Source organism: Typopeltis vanoorti, chromosome 16 (assembly GCF_054136105.1).
Source record: "Typopeltis vanoorti isolate ZY-2024b chromosome 16, IOZ_Tvanoo_1.0, whole genome shotgun sequence".
NCBI classification, from domain to species: domain Eukaryota; kingdom Metazoa; phylum Arthropoda; class Arachnida; order Uropygi; family Thelyphonidae; genus Typopeltis; species Typopeltis vanoorti.
Window position 1 is genome coordinate 86855490 of NC_143564.1, and position 21194 is coordinate 86876683.

The window sequence follows — 21194 nt, forward strand, 5'->3', positions numbered from 1 at the left end:
TGATTGGTCAAGGTCTTATAGCGTTCGAAACCATTCAGCGGGTTGCTAATCTCATGTCCGTTGATATATTTCAAGTCTCTAAATATAGTATGCTCTTTTGTGGTTTCTCTGTTTGTGGGATTATTCAGATAAATTACTTGATATATTATTTTGAGTGATTTTTTTTTTTTTTTTTTTGCTCAAGTGTGCTTTTAAATAATGAAATATACTCGAATTTCTATTATGCATCCTGAAATTCAATAGGTGGTGCTACATAACGTGCAGAATTGACGGCACCGGGTAAACATGTCGGACGCGGAGGATGATTTCATGTGTGATGATGAAGAGGATTATGACTTGGTAATTTGTTGCGTTTGTATATAATAATTTTTAATTGACACTGAAGGCCAATGAAAAAAGATGTAGATGACACGTAGACTACGGGATGAAAATGGTGGTTTAGAGTAAAGCCTGGGAGTTCTTTCATGTGATAAGCTAGAGATCCTAGCGTTGATTCGAACGAAATACAAACATTCTAAATATACAGTTTGTGCATATTAGTATACCGTCTTCGAAGAAGATGCTACCTTAATTTTTATTTCTTGATTTTTTTTTAATTGAGAAAGAATTTAAAATTTTGTATTGTATTAAGCATTTTAAAGTTTATGAAGTTTCTCTGGATACACTGAAAGGGTTATATGGAAAGCTGATGTCAGATGTTTTACGGTCTTCGTTCTATGCACGCGCACACATTGACATCTATATGTACTCTTGAACCTTTTTTTCGAGCCTCGGACATTTATCCTATAAACTTCCGATGACAGCTAGGCTTCAGTTTATATGTGAGAGTATCGTTGTATAATTGTATGAAATCGTAATAATTGTATGAAAGATAGAAAATGTTTACATTTTTTTATTTTATTAAAAAAATCAACGTTAGTAACAATTACTATAACAACATAAAAACTGTACACGCCAGTCCAGCTATTTCTTTTCATTCAGCAGTACTTCATTTGAGCACTATGTATTTTATCATTTCCTTATTATGCACATATATAACTTGTCTGTTTTCTGTATCTTGGTTACATTCATATGCTTAATACATATTGATATGTTTCAAGTAATTCTTCCATTCTGCTTGTAAACCTCAACACAGATATTTGAAAAAACGAGATTATCATTTGCTATTCACAAATTAGCATTCATTGAACCATTTCATGGCACTTATGTAGATATTAAGTCTAAAGAAGAAATACAGATTTGTAGGTTTGTTTCTAGTCACTGGACTGGAAGGAACTTTTTTCCCCCTCCTTAAATGACACATGAAAGAGTTTCCAGGTTTTAGTCCTCCAATTTACTTTGCAGCATGCACAATACGTATAAAGATGCTAGTTAGGAAACCATTGCCTTTTTTCACATTATGTCACACCAACTGCAGAATGCTTAGTTTGAAGGTGGAGAGAGACTGGCAGTGTAGCGATTGCCATAAATTGAAAGCTAGAAAAGTTCCCTCCAACTTTCTTTTGGAGAAAAGCATTAAAGGATTTATTTTATAAACTAATTATTTGCATTACTGAAATTTTCATGTTTTATTTTCTTAGATAATAAATGAAATTCTCACTTTAATTTTATGACTAAAGCAAAGGCGAAATTCCATGAATTGTTGTTTACTGTATATTTTTTATGGATGTGAATTTATCAGATCGTTTAGTGCCATTTGTATAACTTTTCATATGAATCATGATAAACATGAAATGATACTAAAACAGCAAATGACACAAATTCTCCTTATTATGTATGTAAATTGCATTTATTTAACCAATTAGCCTTTAACTGGTGTACCCTGGTTTGTAATTTTTTGTAGTTATTAGTATTTGGTATAATTTCCAGGCCTCCCTAGTAATAAGACTTATGGCAGGAGGGAGAACTCCTTCATACTATTTTTATCTTATGTAGATAAGTATATGAAGTATACTTATTGAAGTATACCATTTGTAAGTAATGTAAGACATGTTAATTGCCAGAACAATTTTGCTTCTCTTGTTCACCAGATGGACCATTTTTAGAAATCCTCCCCTTCCTTCCACAGAATTAATTGATGATCAAACAGTAACTAGTGACCAGATATCTTCTTACTTGATGAGATCATATTGATGTATGGGAAGTTTCAACATGAGAATTTCACCCATGCTGCCAGTGAGATGTAATATTATTATACATTATCAGACTCATTGTGAGAGGTCACACAAACATCTACTGCAGAGTAGTGATTGCTATAAATTGAAGGCTTTGTACAGTAATCTACTCTTTATCTGACCTTCTAATTAACTGACCCACATATGTCAACCAGCTTGTGGTAGATGTAATTGTACTTCGCTTATACACTTTGCTAACCAGGCCTGGCATGGTTGGTTAAGTGGTTAGTGTGTCTGCTCTCCAACTGCAGGTTCAAATCCCACCATGGGCATGTTTGTGATTGTCTGTGAAAATAGTAGTGGTGGTGATGGGCAGTAGATGGCATTGGTGTAGATGATGCAGTTCACTGTGATTGGTGGATTGAGTGGTGGAGACAGAGAGCTGTAGAACATACTACCCTCCCTCGATGAGCCTTTGGACTCCTTGAAGGCATCACATAATAATAATATTATCCAACCCTTCAGTTATCAGAAAGGTGAATTGCATTCTCATTGTGGTTGGATAAACATTATTTTACTGGAGTTATCATACCATGCCTAAAATGCATGTGAGTGCATCTGTATCAGATCACTGTTTCTCAGAAAACCAGCCACCTGAAGAAAATGGTGGAATGTATTATTTACCCTTTCTCCCAATAAAACTTAAATATGACATACTTGCACTTGTGAAAAATGTTGAATATGTGGAGGCTTAAATACCAGCTATTGGTCATTTCTTAATAGTTTAATATCATGAATCTTCTGGCCAAGATTAGAAATGTATTACCCAGATATGTATTGATTAATTTTTATGTATAATAGTATATATTCAGGTCCTCTCGATGGCATAGCTTATTGTTTCAAACAAGGACACAAGCACTTTTAACAGTTGTTTTAGCTTGAACATTCCACTTAAAATGTAACTGACAAAGTATCTTATATTTGAGTTTTCCATCAAAAATCGCATCCAGTTTGTAAGTTGATTCTGACAATAATACGAGGAAATTCTATCACTTTAAAAATTTTAATCCTTTCAAGTATTAACAATTAATTGATAAACAGTCAGGAAGGTCATTTTTTCTATAGAGATCTCATTCTGCAGACAGTATCTATGTTGTCATTGATTATAATCTATTTAAATAACATCCAGTCATAGCAGAATTGTTGTCATTATCTGATCTTTTTGTAAATGGTGTAGTGTAGTGCTGATTTGGCATATTTTAGTGGAAATCAAAAGTAACTTTTCATTTGTAGCAGTCTGGTGTGAGATCAAGGCCAGTAAGACAAAATATTTAGTTGGTTGCAAGTCGAGTGATTATTATGGGGGACTTCAGCTATGGAGATATAGACTGGAAGGAAGAAAGATCACATTGCAGGAAGGAAATGAAATTTATATACCTACTGAGAGATAATTACCTGAGGCAGCATGTGATGGAGGGAATCTGGTCATGGGATCAGAAGAGCTATCCATAACCAAGGTGGTCACATTGCCTCCAATTGGCAAAAGCGACCATGCAGTCTTGATTTGGGCGATTGTAAAACATGAGGAATATCCTGTCAAGAAGGGATATATGTGGAACTACCAAGTATGTGATCATGACAAGCTTAGGATGAAGCTTAAATCTGTACCATTGCAAAAAACTGCAGGATAAGGATGTTAGTAGGGCATAGAAGATAGTTAAGGGTAATCTAGAGGAAGCAGTATTAAATTGTATATCTAAGGTAAGGAGGGTTAATCAGGTAGGAGCTAGATGGATGAGTAATATCATTAAGCATGAGCTGCAGAAGAAGATAATGTTGTGGAGGATATATAAGGAGAAAGGTGACCAGCAAACTCATAAACAGTACAAGGCTCAGGCAAGAAAGGTGACCAACATGGCAAGAAAGGCAAAATCAGATTATGAGAAGAATCTAGCCAAGCAGGCCAAAGGAAATTCCAAAGAGTTCTTTCATTATGTGGCAAGTAAGAAGAATGACTATGGAAGATTAACCTTAATGAATGATGATGGTCACGATGAGACAGAAGCAGATAAAATAGTTGAGTTACTGAGTGACCACTTTGCAAGGGTATATCATTCTAGTGAGGATACTGCTTTAACTTATGTGATAGACACTGTGGAAACAGGTGGATGAATTATAGGGTCTTAGGATATTGCAAAATCTCAGTGTAAATACAGCTGTGGGATAGATGGAATATCAAGTAGGGTTTTGCAAAAACATGCGAGGAAACTGGCAATGCCTTTGACTAGGCTCTTTTAAGTCTCAGCTCTGGTAGAGTTCCTAGGGAGTAGAAAGGGGCAAAATAATTCCCTTGCATAATGGAGGTTCTAAGACTGCCGTAGCAAATTATAGACCAATCAGTATATCATATATCAGGTATGGTGGGTAAAAGGACTAGAAAAATTGGTTAAAATAAGAATTCAAGAATGGGTGGATAAAAATATAATATTGTATGAGGGGCAACATGGCTTTGTGAAGGGTTCATCATGTCTTAGTAATTTACTAACTTTTTATAATAGAGTAACAGCTGAGTTGGATAAAGGAAATGGCTACATGATGATTCTGCTTTTTGCAATTATTTGAGAGAATACCACATGGAACTCTGTTACGCTAATTAGAACAAATGGGGATGGATATGGCACTGGTTATGTGGATAAGTGGGTGGCTGCTAGACAGATATCAAGAAGTGTTATATGGAGGAGCAGAATCAAGATGAAAACAGGTGACTAGTGTGCCACAAGGTTCAGTGCTGGTTTATTTTGTACATAAATAATATATAGGAAATAACCTGAGGAAATATTCAGTTTATTGATGATGCAAAATTAGGTAGAGTAATAGTTAATCAAAGTGATGTGCAGAGTTTTTAGGATGATTTAAATATCTTTGAACTTCAGTTTTCTATCCACCATAACGCCAAGATCCTAACCTCATCAATTTCTTGTGTAACATACTTCCATCAATGTTACACAAGAAATTTTACACAAGAAATCCGGCATCGTAAAATGGAAATTTTACGATGCCGGAGTGCATAACTTTACACTTACTAACATTGAATTCACAGCCATTATCATTTGCCCACTCTTCTATGTTATTGAAATCTTCTGTAAGTTTGGATATCAGTAGCATTTTTGATTGTCCTGCCTATCTTTGCATCATTAGCAAACAATTGAGTATTTCCTATCATAGCATATCCAATTCATCAATAACATTAATATAAAATATGAGCAAATTGCTAAAACATGACTTTCCTTTAGTAAACCCATGATGTTCTTTGCAAAGTATAGCTTGTGCTATTCATTTGTAGTTCAGTTTCAAACCTATTGAACCACTACATTATCTTCTTGCATTTCACACATGTTTCCCAGTATATGTTGAAAGAATGCAAGAAAAACTTCAGTAGATTTCTTCTTAAATTACCTGCCACACTTGGGACTGATATAAGTTTTGCAACATAATGTTCTTTTTTCACTTATGTGTTAGACATGGTGGCCTGCCATAGCAAAGGAACTTAGCTTCATAGAAACCTAACTGATGCCTTGATGGCGTGGTTTATGTTGATGTTTAATGTTGAAAACACATCTGAAGATAACAATTAACTAAATTTATTTAGCTAATTAGATTATAAGCCAATATTTGACCTTACTCTAAGGTATCATTGTGGGCACAAAGAACTATTAAGCACGTGCACACAAGCATTGGCAAGAAGGCAAACACAGACTGATTTCCAAAGGTTATAGCTGTAGTAACCAGCATTTTTAAAATTAGTCAGTGATGGTCTCCTAGATTTTTGGTGATGTGATGCAGCCAAATTTGTTTACGTTTGGAGAATGGCAGATTGCAAATATCATTGCAGATTCCAGGAACAGTTTTTCTATCTCTTTCTGTATAAAAGGGGAGGTTTCCCCCTTTAAATCTAGTGATCTGTATCTATGCATGGTCTCTTCCAGAACAGCTATAGTACAGATGATGGACACACTGTTCTTTTAGACAGATATTTCCAGTTTGTGCAAAGTATCTAAGTTTGCAGGTGCAAGGAATACCGTAGACACTGATCTTAGAATGTGGAGCAGATCTTTTGGTGGATAAGGGTAGCTAATTTTTGCTATGGCCTGAAGGAGGTCTGTATCTTATAACACTATACTCCTGGGAGTGGTTGTAGTGTGATAGGTGAGATCTATCCTCCATTGTGGGTAAGGTTTCTGTAAACAAAAGGATAGGAATTTATTGGGCACCTAGGTGATTAAGTGAGTAATCATTAAGGAAGAGCTGACTGTTTTCCTTTCCATGGGTGAAACATATCCTCGGATGTTAGCTGTTGAGGTGTGCTAAAATCATTTCCAACACATCCTTGCCATTTGGCCGAATGGAAAAAACATCGTAACATATCATAGCCATATTCAAAGTTCAGGGCTGTGTTTTCAACTTGTTCCATGAAAATATTCGTGTTGGTGGTGTGTGGGGGAAACACATGATTTAGCCTTCAGTCTGCTTATAGGTTTCCAGCCAATGGGAAAATAAAGAATGCTGATATGTTGAAGGGAATGGAGAGTATAAATGATTTCTGAGGTTTCTTTTAGGGGTACATTGGTAAACATGAAAGCTATATCAATACTGATGGCGATGTCAGTATCTTTGGGGATCACAGAATTTTTAACATTGGAAGAACTGTGACCTGTAATAAGAGAGAGAGAGCCCTTGGGCTGAATGTTTGGCTACTTTATAAGTAGGAGAACTAGTATGATCAGCTATGCATCTCAGGGATGTGTGCTCTGTGTATTTTTTGGAAACCCATAAATCCTCAGAAGTCTAGGATTATATGGTTTAAGGTTTTGGATAGTTTCAGGAGGCTAGGAAACTGTCTAATAATATTTCTGAGATCTTTTTGTGTGTGTTGGGTAGGATCTTATACGTTTCCAGCCAATGGGAAAATAAAGAATGCTGATATGTTGAAGGGAATGGAGAGTATAAATGATTTCTGAGGTTTCTTTTAGGAGTACATTGGTAAACATGAAAGCTATATCAATACTGATGGCGATGTCAGTATCTTTGGGGATCACAGAATTTTTAACATTGGAAGAACTGTGACCTGTAATAAGAGAGAGAGAGAGCCCTTGGGCTGAATGTTTGGCTACTTTATAAGTAGGAGAACTAGTATGATCAGCTATGCATCTCAGGGATGTGTGCTCTGTGTATTTTTTGGAAACCCATAAATCCTCAGAAGTCTAGGATTATATGGTTTAAGGTTTTGGATAGTTTCAGGAGGCTAGGAAACTGTCTAATAATATTTTTGAGATCTTTTTGTGTGTGTTGGGTAGGATCAATGTTAATTAGCTGGTGTATGAATCTATAAGTAAATAAGGTCAATTTTCAGTCATACTCAGAGTGATCAAGTACAACCATAGTGTTATCCTTATCAGATTTGGAGATTATGATATTCTAGTTTCGGCACAGATTTTTAAGTGCATGGTGTTCTGCATAAAGGAAAATTTCTTTTTGGTGGCTTAACAGATTTCAAAAGATTTTACATTCTAACACCAATCCTACACCTCCCCTCTCCACAAAAAAAAAACTCTTGTTGAAAAATTGTTAGATAAAGTACCGTATTTTCCAGTGTATAAGATGCACCCAAGAAATTTAATACAATTTTCTGGAAAAAACCTAAAACCTAACACAAAATATCTCAACAAGTGAGCTCAATACTGTTAAACATCGGTAACTGATTACTCGGATAAGATATTATGAAACTTGAATAGGGACTCCCCGTTCTTAGCCAATGATGTGCTAGAAGTCACGTGAAGGTCACGCATCAATTTGATTGCACCATTAACCGCCTACAAAGATTTTGGAACATAAAAGGGAGTGCGTATGACTTTGTAAAGAGGAAAGAGGAAACAATCTTTACCTTCATTATATAAGACGCACCCCATTTTTAAGATGAATTTTTAAGGTAAAAAAGTTCGTCATATACACCGGAAAATATGGTAGTTTTCTGGCCTCTTATAAAGAGGAACAGTAGCTTCTTTATTATACAAATTGGATGTTTGTCACTGTTCCTGTAATCCTTTCTACCATATTTACAACTTCTACAGCTGTCCTTTAAACTCCATATTAATATTATTTCCATATCCATAGTCTGCCAGTTGCTTGCAGTTCAAGCCCAGAAAACACACATCGTAATCTGTTTCAAAATTGCATAACCTTGCACTTTGCAATGAACTGACAGTAATATTTTTTTTTTATCCTCATCATTAGTCTATTCAAATTTTTTATGGGAACTCATTGTTTCTCATTTATTTTCCTTTCTAGTTTAGCATTATCATCACTGGCAGTTTCTATCTGTAGAAATTAAGTAACAGTTGTCCAAACATGTAGCTGTATTGTTCTAGGCTTCTACTCCAACACATACTATGTCTAGTACCATTTTCATATTCTTTCCACAATTGATCCAGTTTATAATTTTCTATGTGATTCCTGTCGGATGCCTATTCAGAGTAAAGCAGTACTATGTATAGCCATTTACATTTTGGATAAGGGAAATGGTAATACACAACATTCACCTGTAACTTAGTTATAAAAAGTAAATTGTTTAGGCAAAACAGATTTCATAAAACCATGATGACCGGTAAAGAATTGTATTCATATCTACCATTTTGGATTTGGATCCCTAGCCAGCTTCAAGAGCATTAACATTCAATCTGGTAGTCTATAATTTCCACTCCAGTGTTGGATCCTATTCTTATATAATGGAACTATCATACCCTCTTTCCATTTCCTTGGCAGAGTGCCAAGGAATATATCTGTCTACATACCACAGAACCTTTCAAAATGAAATTAAAACAACCTGGTCATGGTATGTTAGTATGCGACACATTATTTGTCACTTCTCTTCTGTTAAAATGTGTTGACTTTTGTAAATTTGTAACAATTCAGCAGGAATATCTTAAGTCCTGAACAGGGCTATCTTAGCTTTTAAGGATGTTTTAAATAAATGGGTTTTATGCAAATTATTATTAACATCTCTATAGAGTCAGAAGACTCATCTTGGGAGATTCAATCAGCTGATCATTTATCATGTGTTCTGAACCTTAAAATTCGTAACACTCCATGCATTGCAATATATGTGATCTTTTCAAATGTGGGTTTTTTAGAATTTTCATTCAGTTGTGATTTTACAGGAAATCACTGCATTTACAGAAAAAAAAAAATGAATTGGGGATAGCGTACTGTACTTCAATATGTTACTTAATGAAATCATGCATGCTTGAGTGAAGTAAGACTATAATTCAGCCATCGTATGAATCTTTTTCTGGTTTCAAATGACCATAAACATATCTACAATTTGTGATGTGATGCTGCTGAAATCAATAGGTTATTTTTGCTGTTAGGACCAGAATGAATTAGTGACAAATGTAGCAAAAAAAAAAACATTCAGGCATATCCTGACTTACAAATGGATTATGTTCCAGAGGACTTAAGCCTCCAGAACTGATTGTATCATATAAAAGGTTTTCTGATATTAAGCACTAAAAAATAAAATTTAAAATACGTTTATGAGATGCATGCCAAAAGTTTTGAGATTACTAATATAAAACAATGATTAATAAATATACCATGCTAATTTTAGGTTTAACCTTCAAAGTAGACTCCTTCTTGACTGATGCACTTGTTTGTGCATTCAGACAATTTGCTGATGCTATCTAGAGATGCCTTTTTTTCAGAATGCTGAATCTTGTAACTGCACTCTGAATCTCATTTAGTGTGTGGAAATGATGCCCTTTTAACAGAAATTTCAATTTTGGGAAAAGAAAATAATCAGCTGGAGCAAGGTCTGTAAGTAAGGTGGGTGGTGAAGGGCAGTGACCTTCCTACTATCCAGAAATTGCTTCACAACTCCAGAATTGTGTGAAGATGTGTTTTTGTGAAACAGGAACTAATTGTTCGATTAGTACAAAGCCTGTTTCACTCGACTTATTCTTTGTAGTAGGCAATGCAAAATATCAGTGAAAATCAACACAGAATTTTATACAGTTAGGGACAAACTCATGATGAATAACTCCCTCTGTGCTGAAAAAGATGATGAGCATTGTTTTCACTCAAAATTTTTGAAAATGCAGTTTTTTGAGTTTGGTGAATTTTTTTTAATACCCACTCTGTACTCTGTTGCTTTGTTGCAGGGTCATATATGAAACACCGTATTTCATCATTAGTAACAATTTTGCTCCAAAAAAAAAACAAAAACAAATGAAAGATTCATCTTCCTCTGCCATTGTTAAAAAGTCTTAACACAAAGCAACCCAATTCTGCCTCTACTTCATTGTTAGGGAGTGAGGAACAAATCTTGCACACACCCTTCTTTTTCCTGAATCTTCCACCACTATTTGGCATGCATTCTCTTTACTGATATTCAGCATTTCTGTGATCATTTTGAGAGACAGTCAATGGTCCTCATCTAATATGTGACAAACAGATTCAACATTTTCATCTATTCATGCTCTCAAAGGATGACCACTTCTAGCATCTTTCACAGTCTTCCTCCTCTCACTGAAGCAACTGTACCATCTGACCATATTAGCACAACTCAATGCTTTACTGCTGTATGCATTTTTCACTGCTGTTTGCTATTTTCTGCTCTGCCATTGCACCAGTTACAACATAAAAATCTTCACTCACAAAATACATGTTCACTCAGCAGTTGTACGTAAGCTACTAATATTTGGTCATGTGATAGTTTGAAGGTTGGCTACAAATATTTCAAGTGTTGGCCAACAGACAGCATGTATATGCTCTTGTAGTAATATGAGTCACCAAACTTTTGAGATGCTCCTTGTATATGGCAAATGGCATAAATTAAGAAAATCAGAAATTTAAACATAGAAAGTACGATCTATAAAAATAGAAATTTTGTAAACAAAACCGTTTTTATATGTACCTTACCTTAATCATGCTCACAGTTCTTCAGCTATCCCTTTTTAAATGAAAAACTTTGTCTGAAACTGGCCAAGTAAAGATAACATGGTGTTCCCCTAGTTGGAGGCAAAGTGGTCACTTCTGTTATTGAGCAAATCCTTTGATGTTATCAGTCAGTTCAACCTTCTTAAACCCTGGATTACTGTTTGTAACTCCATAAATTGCCTCTCCTTTATCTCATATATCCTTTTCTGTCTATGCCTCAAAGTTAAAATTATTCCCTATGATGATTACTGTTATGCTTTCATTGAGCTAATTTTGTACATTTCATTTTCATAAATGATCATACCCATAATAGCATCCTGCTATATATTTTGTCATTTGTCTTACTCACATTACAACCTCAAAACTGCTTTTAAGGAGCTAGCTTACTTTTGTCTTGATGCAGCCATTCCTTAGGTCTATAGATATCCCCATATATCTTATTGATTATCCCATTCCAATCAGTGATTTCTGACAAAAGTCGTCCTGATTCTTCTCTTTTGCTGTGTGTGCATTTAGAGAAAGTTTTTTCACTTGGTTATGTATTAAATATGCCAAGAAATGAATTATAAAGAAGGCCTATGATGGCAAACATTTCTATGCATAGGCTGTGTAGAAGAAATGGATTTGTATAAGAGAGATGGCCTATACTTGAATGTGTTTGGCATCAGGAGTCTTGAAAAATTATTGATATGAGACCTAACACACAGTCAAGGAAATTGAATTATGATGGGAAGAATTGTGAGAATCTGTGTTTAAGAGCAACAATGTTAGGTAACTGTGTTAATGATGCAAATGGTTATTATTATGGAAATGATTATGTAAAGAGAACAGTTCTGTGTTCGTCTGGTTTAGACCTATCAAGTATGTGTACAGATGTCTGCATAAGTAAGGAACTAGATAAGAACAGAGATCTGCAAGTTGAACTTTGTCAAGCAGACCATAGACAACAGTATACAAAAAAAGCATTCATGTAACTTAATATCTCTTTACGTGAATGCTAGGAATAGAGTTTGTTGTCTTGGTTAATATATTAGGACCTGATATTGTAGGCATTGTTGAGATCTGGCTATGAGAAGCAGACATACTAACTGGTATTGAGCACAAAGGTTATAATATTTTTAAAGGGGAGGTGGATGTGCTGCTAATGATATCAGATGACTTGAATTCAGTTAGTGTTGAGACCTATACTAGTAACAGTTTTTCATGTGGCAATGAGTTTAAAGCCATCTGGTGTGAGGTGAAGTCTAACAAGATCAAATACATAGTGGGGTATTTGTTACAGACCTGGTGGATTGGTTGCTAGTGACAAAGAAATGCATCACCAAATAAAGACAATTGTTGTGAAAAGCGTAATCATAATGGGGGACTTTAATTATGTAAACATTGATTGGGTAGCTGTGAAATCACATGAGAAGAATGAAACTGAACTTATTGAACTGTTGCAAGACAACTTCCTTAATCAGCTTGTGAAGTTGCTAAATTTATGAATGTTCCATTCAGAATAGGTTACATACTGTATTAAAATAATATACATAGGTATATTAAAATATTATACAAAACAGAGCAGGAAATTATTACCACCTGAGGAGTATACTGGGTTCTGCACCACGGAATCAGTTGTTGGATGGGAAGTCGACAGTTAATGGAAGTGTCTAAAAAATACTTAAATGATGCAATGTCAGAATATGTCCCTAGCGTTTGAAGAATAAATAGAGTAAGAGTGAAATGGATCTGTAATCTAATTAAGCAAGAAGAAAAAGATGATGTGGAAGGGAATACCATGTGCATAAGGATGATGTCCATTATGAAAATTATAAGCAACAAGTCAGAAGAGTCACAACTGATGTATAGAAAGTTAAGTCTGAGTAAGAAAAGAAACTGGCTCTGCAAGTTAAAGACAACACAAAAGAATTCTATCATTATTATTATTTGCCACCTCTAGGGAGTCCAAAGACTCATCGAGGGAGAGGGTGCCAACAGCAGCGAACTATTGAACCCCTTCCAACTACTAACCACACTCAAACTTACTTAACTTTTTGCGTGAGCCATTAGTAGAATAAATCAAAGAATAAATTACTGAATGCAGATGGTATGTAGGTGACTGATACAGAAGAGATTATTCATCTGAGTAGCCATTTTCCTAAAAGCGTCAATCTGGTATATGCAACATTGAACTCACTGCTACCTCTTTATTGCATGAAGAAGAAGTACTAGGACTTGGTGCACAGGATGTTCAGAAGGCATGGCATGAGATTGGAGATGCAAAACATTAAAAACTAGAGCTTTTAAGGGGAAAGCTGTTGAGCAAATATACAGATACACAAGTATAAGAACCTGCAGAATATGCCTATGTTAGTAATGCAGGTACCAAACCTAGGGGCTGTTGCACTTAATGTACATTAATTAAAGTGATTTAGTATAGGCGCATTTGGAACAAGTGGGATGAGTTTATGGCATAGGTTAGTTCCTCTTAGCCAAATATTATTGGCATTATAAATTAAAGATACCAAGAAATTATATATTTGGTTTAATCTTTTATCCAACTGTAAGTAAACAAGTTTGCACCTGAACTATTTTCAGGACTGGGTCAACTCATGGTAAAGGTGTATGACTTCACATCACTTGCCTTAGCGTCCAATAATGCAAAGCACATATCCTCACAGGTATGTGTAATGCTATGCATTATGGGAAGGGTTACTACCCAAACTGGTTTCGACCTTTATTGAGGTCTCATCAGTGGGAGCCAGACCCAGAGGTGATACCAAGGTTGAAGTAATGCAGAAGTCATATTTTTACATAAGAGTTGCCAAAAGGTGTCACACCTTAATATTAAAATACTCTGGATTAGAGATAGTTGTTGAAAGTGTTTCCACTTGATTATACTATAAATTCTAATATCTAATCCAGAGTATTTTAATTATGAGGTGTGACACCTTTTGGCAACTTGTATGTAAAAATATGACTTCTGCAGTACTTCAGCCTTGGTATCACCTCTGGGTCTGGCTCCCACTGATGAGACCTCAATAAAGGTCGAAACCAGTCTGGGTAGTGACCCTTCCCATAATGAATATCATTACACATACTCATAAGGATATGTGCTTTGTATTATGGGATACTAAGGCAAATAATGTGAAGTCATACACCTTTACCACGAGTTGCCCCAGTCCTGGAAATAGTACAGGCACAAACTTGTTTGCTTACACTTGGATAAAGGATTAAACCAAGTATATAATTTCTTGATATCTTTAATTTATAGTATAACCACGTGGAAACACTTTCAACAATTATGGGCATCAGTGAGACATGGCCGACAGAAAATGATGTAGTATTTCAGGAGGAATAAAGAGAAAAGAATGGAGTGAAGGGTATTGTTGATGATAGCAATGGCATCCAAAAAGAGTGTGAGGACAGTGAAAATAGCACATTGAGGCTGCATTGGTGTGAGTAGAGGCTAAGAGGACAAAATATATAGTCAGTTGCTTCTAGAGACTACAGGATGCAAACGATGATGCTCATAGTATGGATTGAAAATAAGCTCAATAAGTGGAGGGTGAGTAATTATTATATGGAACTTCAACTGTTGGAAAGTAGATTTGAAAGGAGGGAAGTACACTTGGAAGAAAGGAAATAGAATTTATGCATGTGATGAGAGGTACCAGAGATTTGAGAGTGCTAGATCTAGTAATTGCATCAGAAGATTTATTTGTAAACAAAATACAACATTGCTGTCAATTGTGGTATTAGTTGCTGGATTGTCATCTTTACCTTGGAGGTAGCTAAATGTGGAATTTTTAGTTAAGAAGAGATGTATGTGGAATTATAGGAATGATAAATATGATTAACTCAGGAGATTACTTGGAGTAATGCCATGTCTTGAGAAACTGCAAGGGTTCGATATCGATGTAGCATAAGAGTGATGAAATATTCAAGGAAAGTAATAGCAGACTTCTATACCTAGAGTAAGGAGGATAAATCAAGCAGAAGTTAAATGGATAAATAGCATCATAAAGTAGGTGTTGCAAAAAACAAACAAAAATATATTTGTGAAGGGAATTTAAAGAGAAAAATGGGCAAAAGTGTTAGTATGGTAAGGAATGCAAAATCAGAGTATGGGAGGAAATTGCAGTAAAGGCCAAATGTAATCCCAAAGAGTTCTTTTGGTATGTTGCAAAGTAAAAGGAAGAATAATTTTGATGAATGCTAATTGTAGGGAGATAACTGAAGAAGAAAAAAATAGTTGAATTACTAGGTGATCACTTTGCATGGTTATATCATTCAGGTGGAGATAGGGCTAATATGGAAATAGAGATAGATGAACTAGAGGTGCATAGAATATTACAGAACTTTGATGTAAATACAGCGGTGGGATTAGATGGTATACCAGCTTGAATATTATGAGAACGTGCTATGGAATTGGCAATGCCTTTAACCACATTGCTTAATTTAAGTCTCTTCTCTGGTTCCAAGGCAGTGGAAAGAGGGGGAAATAGTTCCTATTGCATAAAGGAGTCTCCAAGACTGAGGTAGCAATTTACCAACTGATCAGCATCTCAGGAGTGGTCAAGGTATTGGAGAAGTTGGTTAAGGGAAAAATCCAGGAATGGATAGATAGGATTGGGATACTATGGAGGGAAGCATGGTTTTGTGAAGGGTAGCTCATGCCTCAGTAAATTAGTCATGTTTTATAATATAGTAACATTTGAATTAGATAAAGGTAATGCCTATATATTGTGACCTGCTGGACTTTGCAAAGGCTTTTGGCACGATACAAAGTAAATACCAGACAGTAGTTTATTCAGGACTAGAGTCCAGTAGAAGGCCTGTGACTTAATGATGTGCCATAGGTCTTTGTACTTGAGCTACTGCTATTTAATTTATACATTAATGGTATAGAAATGATCTGAGGGAAAATATTCAGTTGTTTGGTGATTATGCAAAATTGGATGTAGCAATAGTCAATAAAGATATTAAAATTTTGCAGGATGACAGTTGAGGCAAAGTAGACTTATGTCAGTTTAATGTGGTAAAGTGCAAGGTTATGCATTTTGGGAAGAAAAGATTATTACCAGCTGTGTACCATTGATGATGAAAGTTTATTTTTCACTTGGTTAGAGTCCAATAAAGGTAGAGATGACCTGCGAATGCTTCTGCCTGGTATTTCCACTAGGGCCTGGCTCCCACTGAAGAGACCTCAATAAAGGTCGAAACTAGTCTGGGTAGTGGCCCTTTCCTTAATGCATAACATTAGACATATCCGCAAGGAGATGTGTTTTGCATTATAGGAGATGCTGAGATAGGAGTGTTGGTAGCTTTCTCCACCTTTGCAACGAGTTGCCCTGGTATCACCTTACCCTAGTCCTGAAGATCCTTCAGGCGCAAACTTTGTTTGCTCACACTTGGATAAAGGATTAAACTAATTTTATTGGAGCTGTGTACCATATTGATGGAACCGCACTCCAGGATATTCATGAGGCCAAGGATTTCTGAATGTTGGGTAGGGCGTGAAAGTTTAGACGGCATATTGCAAAAATGGCTAAAACAGCTCATCGGGATTACTTAGTTACTGAAGTTACAAAATGCCTGACAAATAGAAATTAGCTGGTTATTATACCTCTTTATAAGTCCCCATCTTGACTATTATACCGTGCACAATAGTCAAGACCTCATCTTGACTATTGTGCACAGATCTTGTCACCTATTTTGGTGATGATGAGGAGGAGGAAGTGATCATGATGATAGCAGGTCTATGGAATACACCTTGTGAGAATAGTTTAAAGATTGGCTGGTTACAGAAAGCAGTTGAAAGGGCAGAAAAGGGATGATATGATTGAGTTATCTAAATTACTGAAAGATTTTTACAGGATTGATATGCAAGAAATTTTTTAGAACAGGCTTGGTAGTTGTAGAACCAAGGGTCATCTTTAGCAAGAGTGTGATGACTAGATTTTTTGTTTGGAGATTGGTGAAACAGTGGAGTAGTTTGCAGAGGTTGTAGTAGGTGCCATGGCAGTGAATGAGTTCCGAGCGTAGTATGATTGATATATTGTATGGTGCTTGGCATAATGTTTTGGGGCCTCCCTTTACAAGAATGGAATTCATAGAGTTGCATATATAATAACAGTAACTGAAAATATTATTAGATATGTGAGAACAATAAGTATGTTTTAAGCTGAAATAATAAAGGAAGCATCTGATGAAGCAACTGTTTTGTTGAAACTACAAGCAAAAGTAGCCTTTGGTTACTATTTTATGCATTATGTAGTCAGCAGTCCTTTTTAGTAAGCAGGTGACAACATAGTTATCATAACTGAAATAATTGAAATTACTCTTTCCTGTATTTTGTTAAAATTACATTGGCATCTTCAGAGAATAATAGCACACAGGAAAAGATACATACACATAGACACTACATGAGTAAATGTCCTGCAGCTGCAATCTTCCCTACAATGGTCAGACAGACAAGACAACCAACGTCAGAATCTGTGAACATACCAAGACTACATCCAGTCCACTTCTACCACTATGGCATGGCCCTTCATGACTTGCAGACCATGCCTTTGATACTTGCAACAGAATCTTCTGGGAAAAAGTCACATTGATTCACAGAAGCAAATGCAAGCATGAAATACCATTCCTTGAATTAGCATCTCTCCTAAAAATAGTCCTAATTTGAATATCTTTGGATGCATAAGAGTATGCAGCAGTGCCAAGTGCTGATTTGTAAATAAAGGCAGCTTTTATTTTTCAGGTGTGGGGATAATTATAGCTGAAAAAAAACAAAAAACCTTGTCTCATTTCTGACTTTAGAACCAAAACCACCACTATAAATTAAAGATGCCAAGAAATTATATTCTTGGTTTAATCCTTTACCCAAGTGTAAGCAAACAAAGTTTGCGTATGAAGCAACTTCATGACTGGGCAACTTAGTATCACTTTAGGGTCTGGATTTGGTATTTTGAAAAAATTGAGCAAAATCAGTTGATTAATTACTAATGTAGACAAGACAAAATTTAAAGTTTTTGAAAAATGAGATCTTGGAGCCATTCCGTTTAGGCTAACCCCATAAGAGAGAACCCCTCATTATACTTTGAATTCCCTTCTCCACTTACCCGATGTTACTACTTCAAGGACTTATGTACAAAAACATTGAAGCCTTAGAACACTGAACACTGGAATATTAAGTCACTTTCCTTTTCTTCTGAAGCATAATATTCAAAACCATAATCTTTCCTGTTCAGTTGTACGTAACAAATATTACAGACATCACAGAAGCTGAAAAAAAAAAAAACCAATTATATATATAATAAGCCTGTGGAAATTTTTTTTGGTCCAGCCAATACCAAGACGTTAAAAGGAATTTCTTCAACTATCAAAGAAGCATGGAGGCTTTAGGCTTCCAGTCTTAAAATTCTGCTATTTAAGTAATACAGCTTCAAAAATCCATAAAATATTGCAGACTAATCGCACACGTGCAGACCTCCTGTACTACCTAGGTTTTCATCTTCCTCTGTTTGGAGTAAATGATTATAAAACTCCAAAAGCTGAGATTGTTCCTGAATACTACAACACTCTGGCATTGACATTCTTTCCATTAAAATTTTCCATAACTTATTGAAGTTCCAAGGATACCCTAACAGGAGGGATCTTGCTTGGAGAATTGCATATGGCCACCTTCCAGTCAATGCTATCAAATGGAGGTACTTTAACATTGGATATCCAATCTGATATCTGTTACCCTGTTACCAATTAAAGAGTAGAGCATGCATTCTGCAGCTGCATTCTTGCTCTGCATATTTGGAACAGATTTTATGTGTTGGGCATTCCATTACTTACAACAGAATAGGTTATTTTTTGCAGTGCCCACCACCTGTCAGCAATGGGAAGAGAATTTTTTTATAATTAATGAATTATAAATTTTTTTTAATGCATTCCATGATTGCCATAAATGATATTTTAATGAATTAAAATACCATTTATGGAAGGTCAGGAAGAAATGTGGATTTGAAAACCAGCAATATGACGTCCAAATGCTTTATGATATTGTATTGTGGAAATTTTAATTGTTCAGTAAGATGATTTTTGTATTTAGGGAGAAGCATTCTAGGAGATATCAAATTTTTTACTATCTTTTCTAGACCACCCACATTATGCATTATTCACCAGGGAAGGATAAAATTCTGTCTATTTTTGCTGTGAGAGATTTTTTAAAATAGTTCCACCCTCTTACTTCAGTGTGGTGCTATAGCCAATTGCAGGAATGACTGGAGAGCATTCCCAAGCAGAGAAGGCCAACTCAAGGTATTTAACTCAGATAAGACCAACCACCTGGGTATCAGTCATCTTTGTGCTTTAGTTTCAATTCATTTTTCATCTAGATAAGATTAGTGAAAAAGGAAAATTGATTGCCTTTGGCTATATGATGATGATATAACAGAGCTGAGGCCTTTCCTCTATCTCTCATACTGTCTGTGTTTTCTTTATCCTAATACTATCAGGCTCTCTCTTGTACCCCCATACTAATTACTGCAGGCCTATAATGATTACCGGTCTAGTTAGTGACCTTTCCCATAATACATAGCATTGTACATGTCCATAAGGATATGTGCCTTGCATTATGGGAAACTAAGGCAAGTGATGTGAAGTCATTAGCCTCTATATACGAGTATAACAGTCGTGAAGTTACTTCACGCACAAACTTTGTTTGTTTACACTTGGATTAAGGATTAAACCAAGAATATATATTGGCATCTTAATTTATAGTATAACCAAGTGATAAAACTTTCAACAAAACTACCATAATTGGTAATTAGTTTACGGAATTAACAACGCATAAAAAGTATATTAATTAAAGGTAACTTTAATGAATAACTTCTATATTTCAGCAACGTCACATTGCCATCTTCGGGAACATAAAGATATGGTATGTGCACGCAGGCACTAACAAAAGCAAATGAGGAAGAAAGCAAGAAACTACTATTGTTCCTAAAGTCCTCTGGCAGGCTAATTTGGTTGTCTTGGCTGTTGGGCTGAAGCTCTCATAATGTAAGTCTCCCTAATTTGGGGTAGTTTCATGCATCCAAATTTGTTGAGGTTAGGAACGTTTTTTAGAGCTGCTGATGATTCCTTGAACAATCTTTCGTATTTAAACTTGCTGTGGTGTATTATTTTTGTTTTCTTCCAACGAATTCTGTGGTGGGTATCTAAGGCATGGTCTGCTAGCCCAGAGCGGCTGCATTGGTGAAACCGGATGTAGCCTTTGTGTTCTGAAATCCTGGCTGTTCTGCCTGTTTGGCCAAAGTAGTACAATTTGCAGCTGCAAGGGATCTGGTATACACCGGGTAGGTCTAGGGGAAGTGGTTGGTCTTTGGTAGAGCGGATAAGGGATGCCAACTTTTTATATGGTCTGTAACAAGAAGTAAGGTCATATTTTTTGAGGATATTGGTTATTTTCTCTGAGGTGCCCTGGATGTAGGGGATGGTGATAGATTGTGTAATCTTTATTGTGGAGGGGGGGGGTTGTGGTTTACTCGTTTTAGTATATTTTGGATTTTTTTTGGCTAAGAAAGTGTTGAGGATGTGGTTTAGTTCAGTAGTTAGGGCCTTGTCATCTGAGCAGATTAATTTTGCCCCGTTATATAGTGTTTTTATAACCCCATATTGTTGTGAGGGGGGGGATTCGTATTTTTTCAAGTGCCGACTTTGGCACTTGAAAAAATACGAAAACCTGATAAAGAATTCTACTTCCTTACCACAGCCACCACTCAACACTGTAGTCAACCTCTCGTCGGTAGTTTTAAAGCCTGAAGCACTCACTGCACTTGCACGTGGTCACAATTTCGCCCTAGCTCCTAAAAGAATACCTGCCGAAGAAATCATGATCCAAATAGAACGTAGGATTCGCAACCTTCCTAACCATATCGCCAACAACGTCAGACTGGATGTAGTCGGTGTTCTCACTAAAGCCAAACCTCCAAAAACCAGCTTATCCAAACACGAATATGCAGCCCTGCAAGAAATGAAGAATAACAAAAAAATAGTAATAACCAAAGCAGATAAGGGAAAAGCCACTGTGGTGCTCAATGAAAAGGA

General features: G+C 35.8%; 1 protein-coding gene across 1 annotated transcript in view; it reads left to right on the top strand.

Annotated features, from left to right (window-relative positions):
• The first annotated feature begins 226 nt into the window (after positions 1–226).
• Positions 227–21194, top strand: part of alien (COP9 signalosome complex subunit 2 alien) — a 395054-nt gene continuing 374086 nt past the window's right edge. Inside the window, exon 1 of the mRNA XM_090406656.1 lies at positions 227–339. Coding sequence (XP_090262782.1) covers positions 286–339 — 54 coding nt within the window. The 5' untranslated portion in view covers positions 227–285. The remainder of the gene's footprint in view (positions 340–21194) is intronic.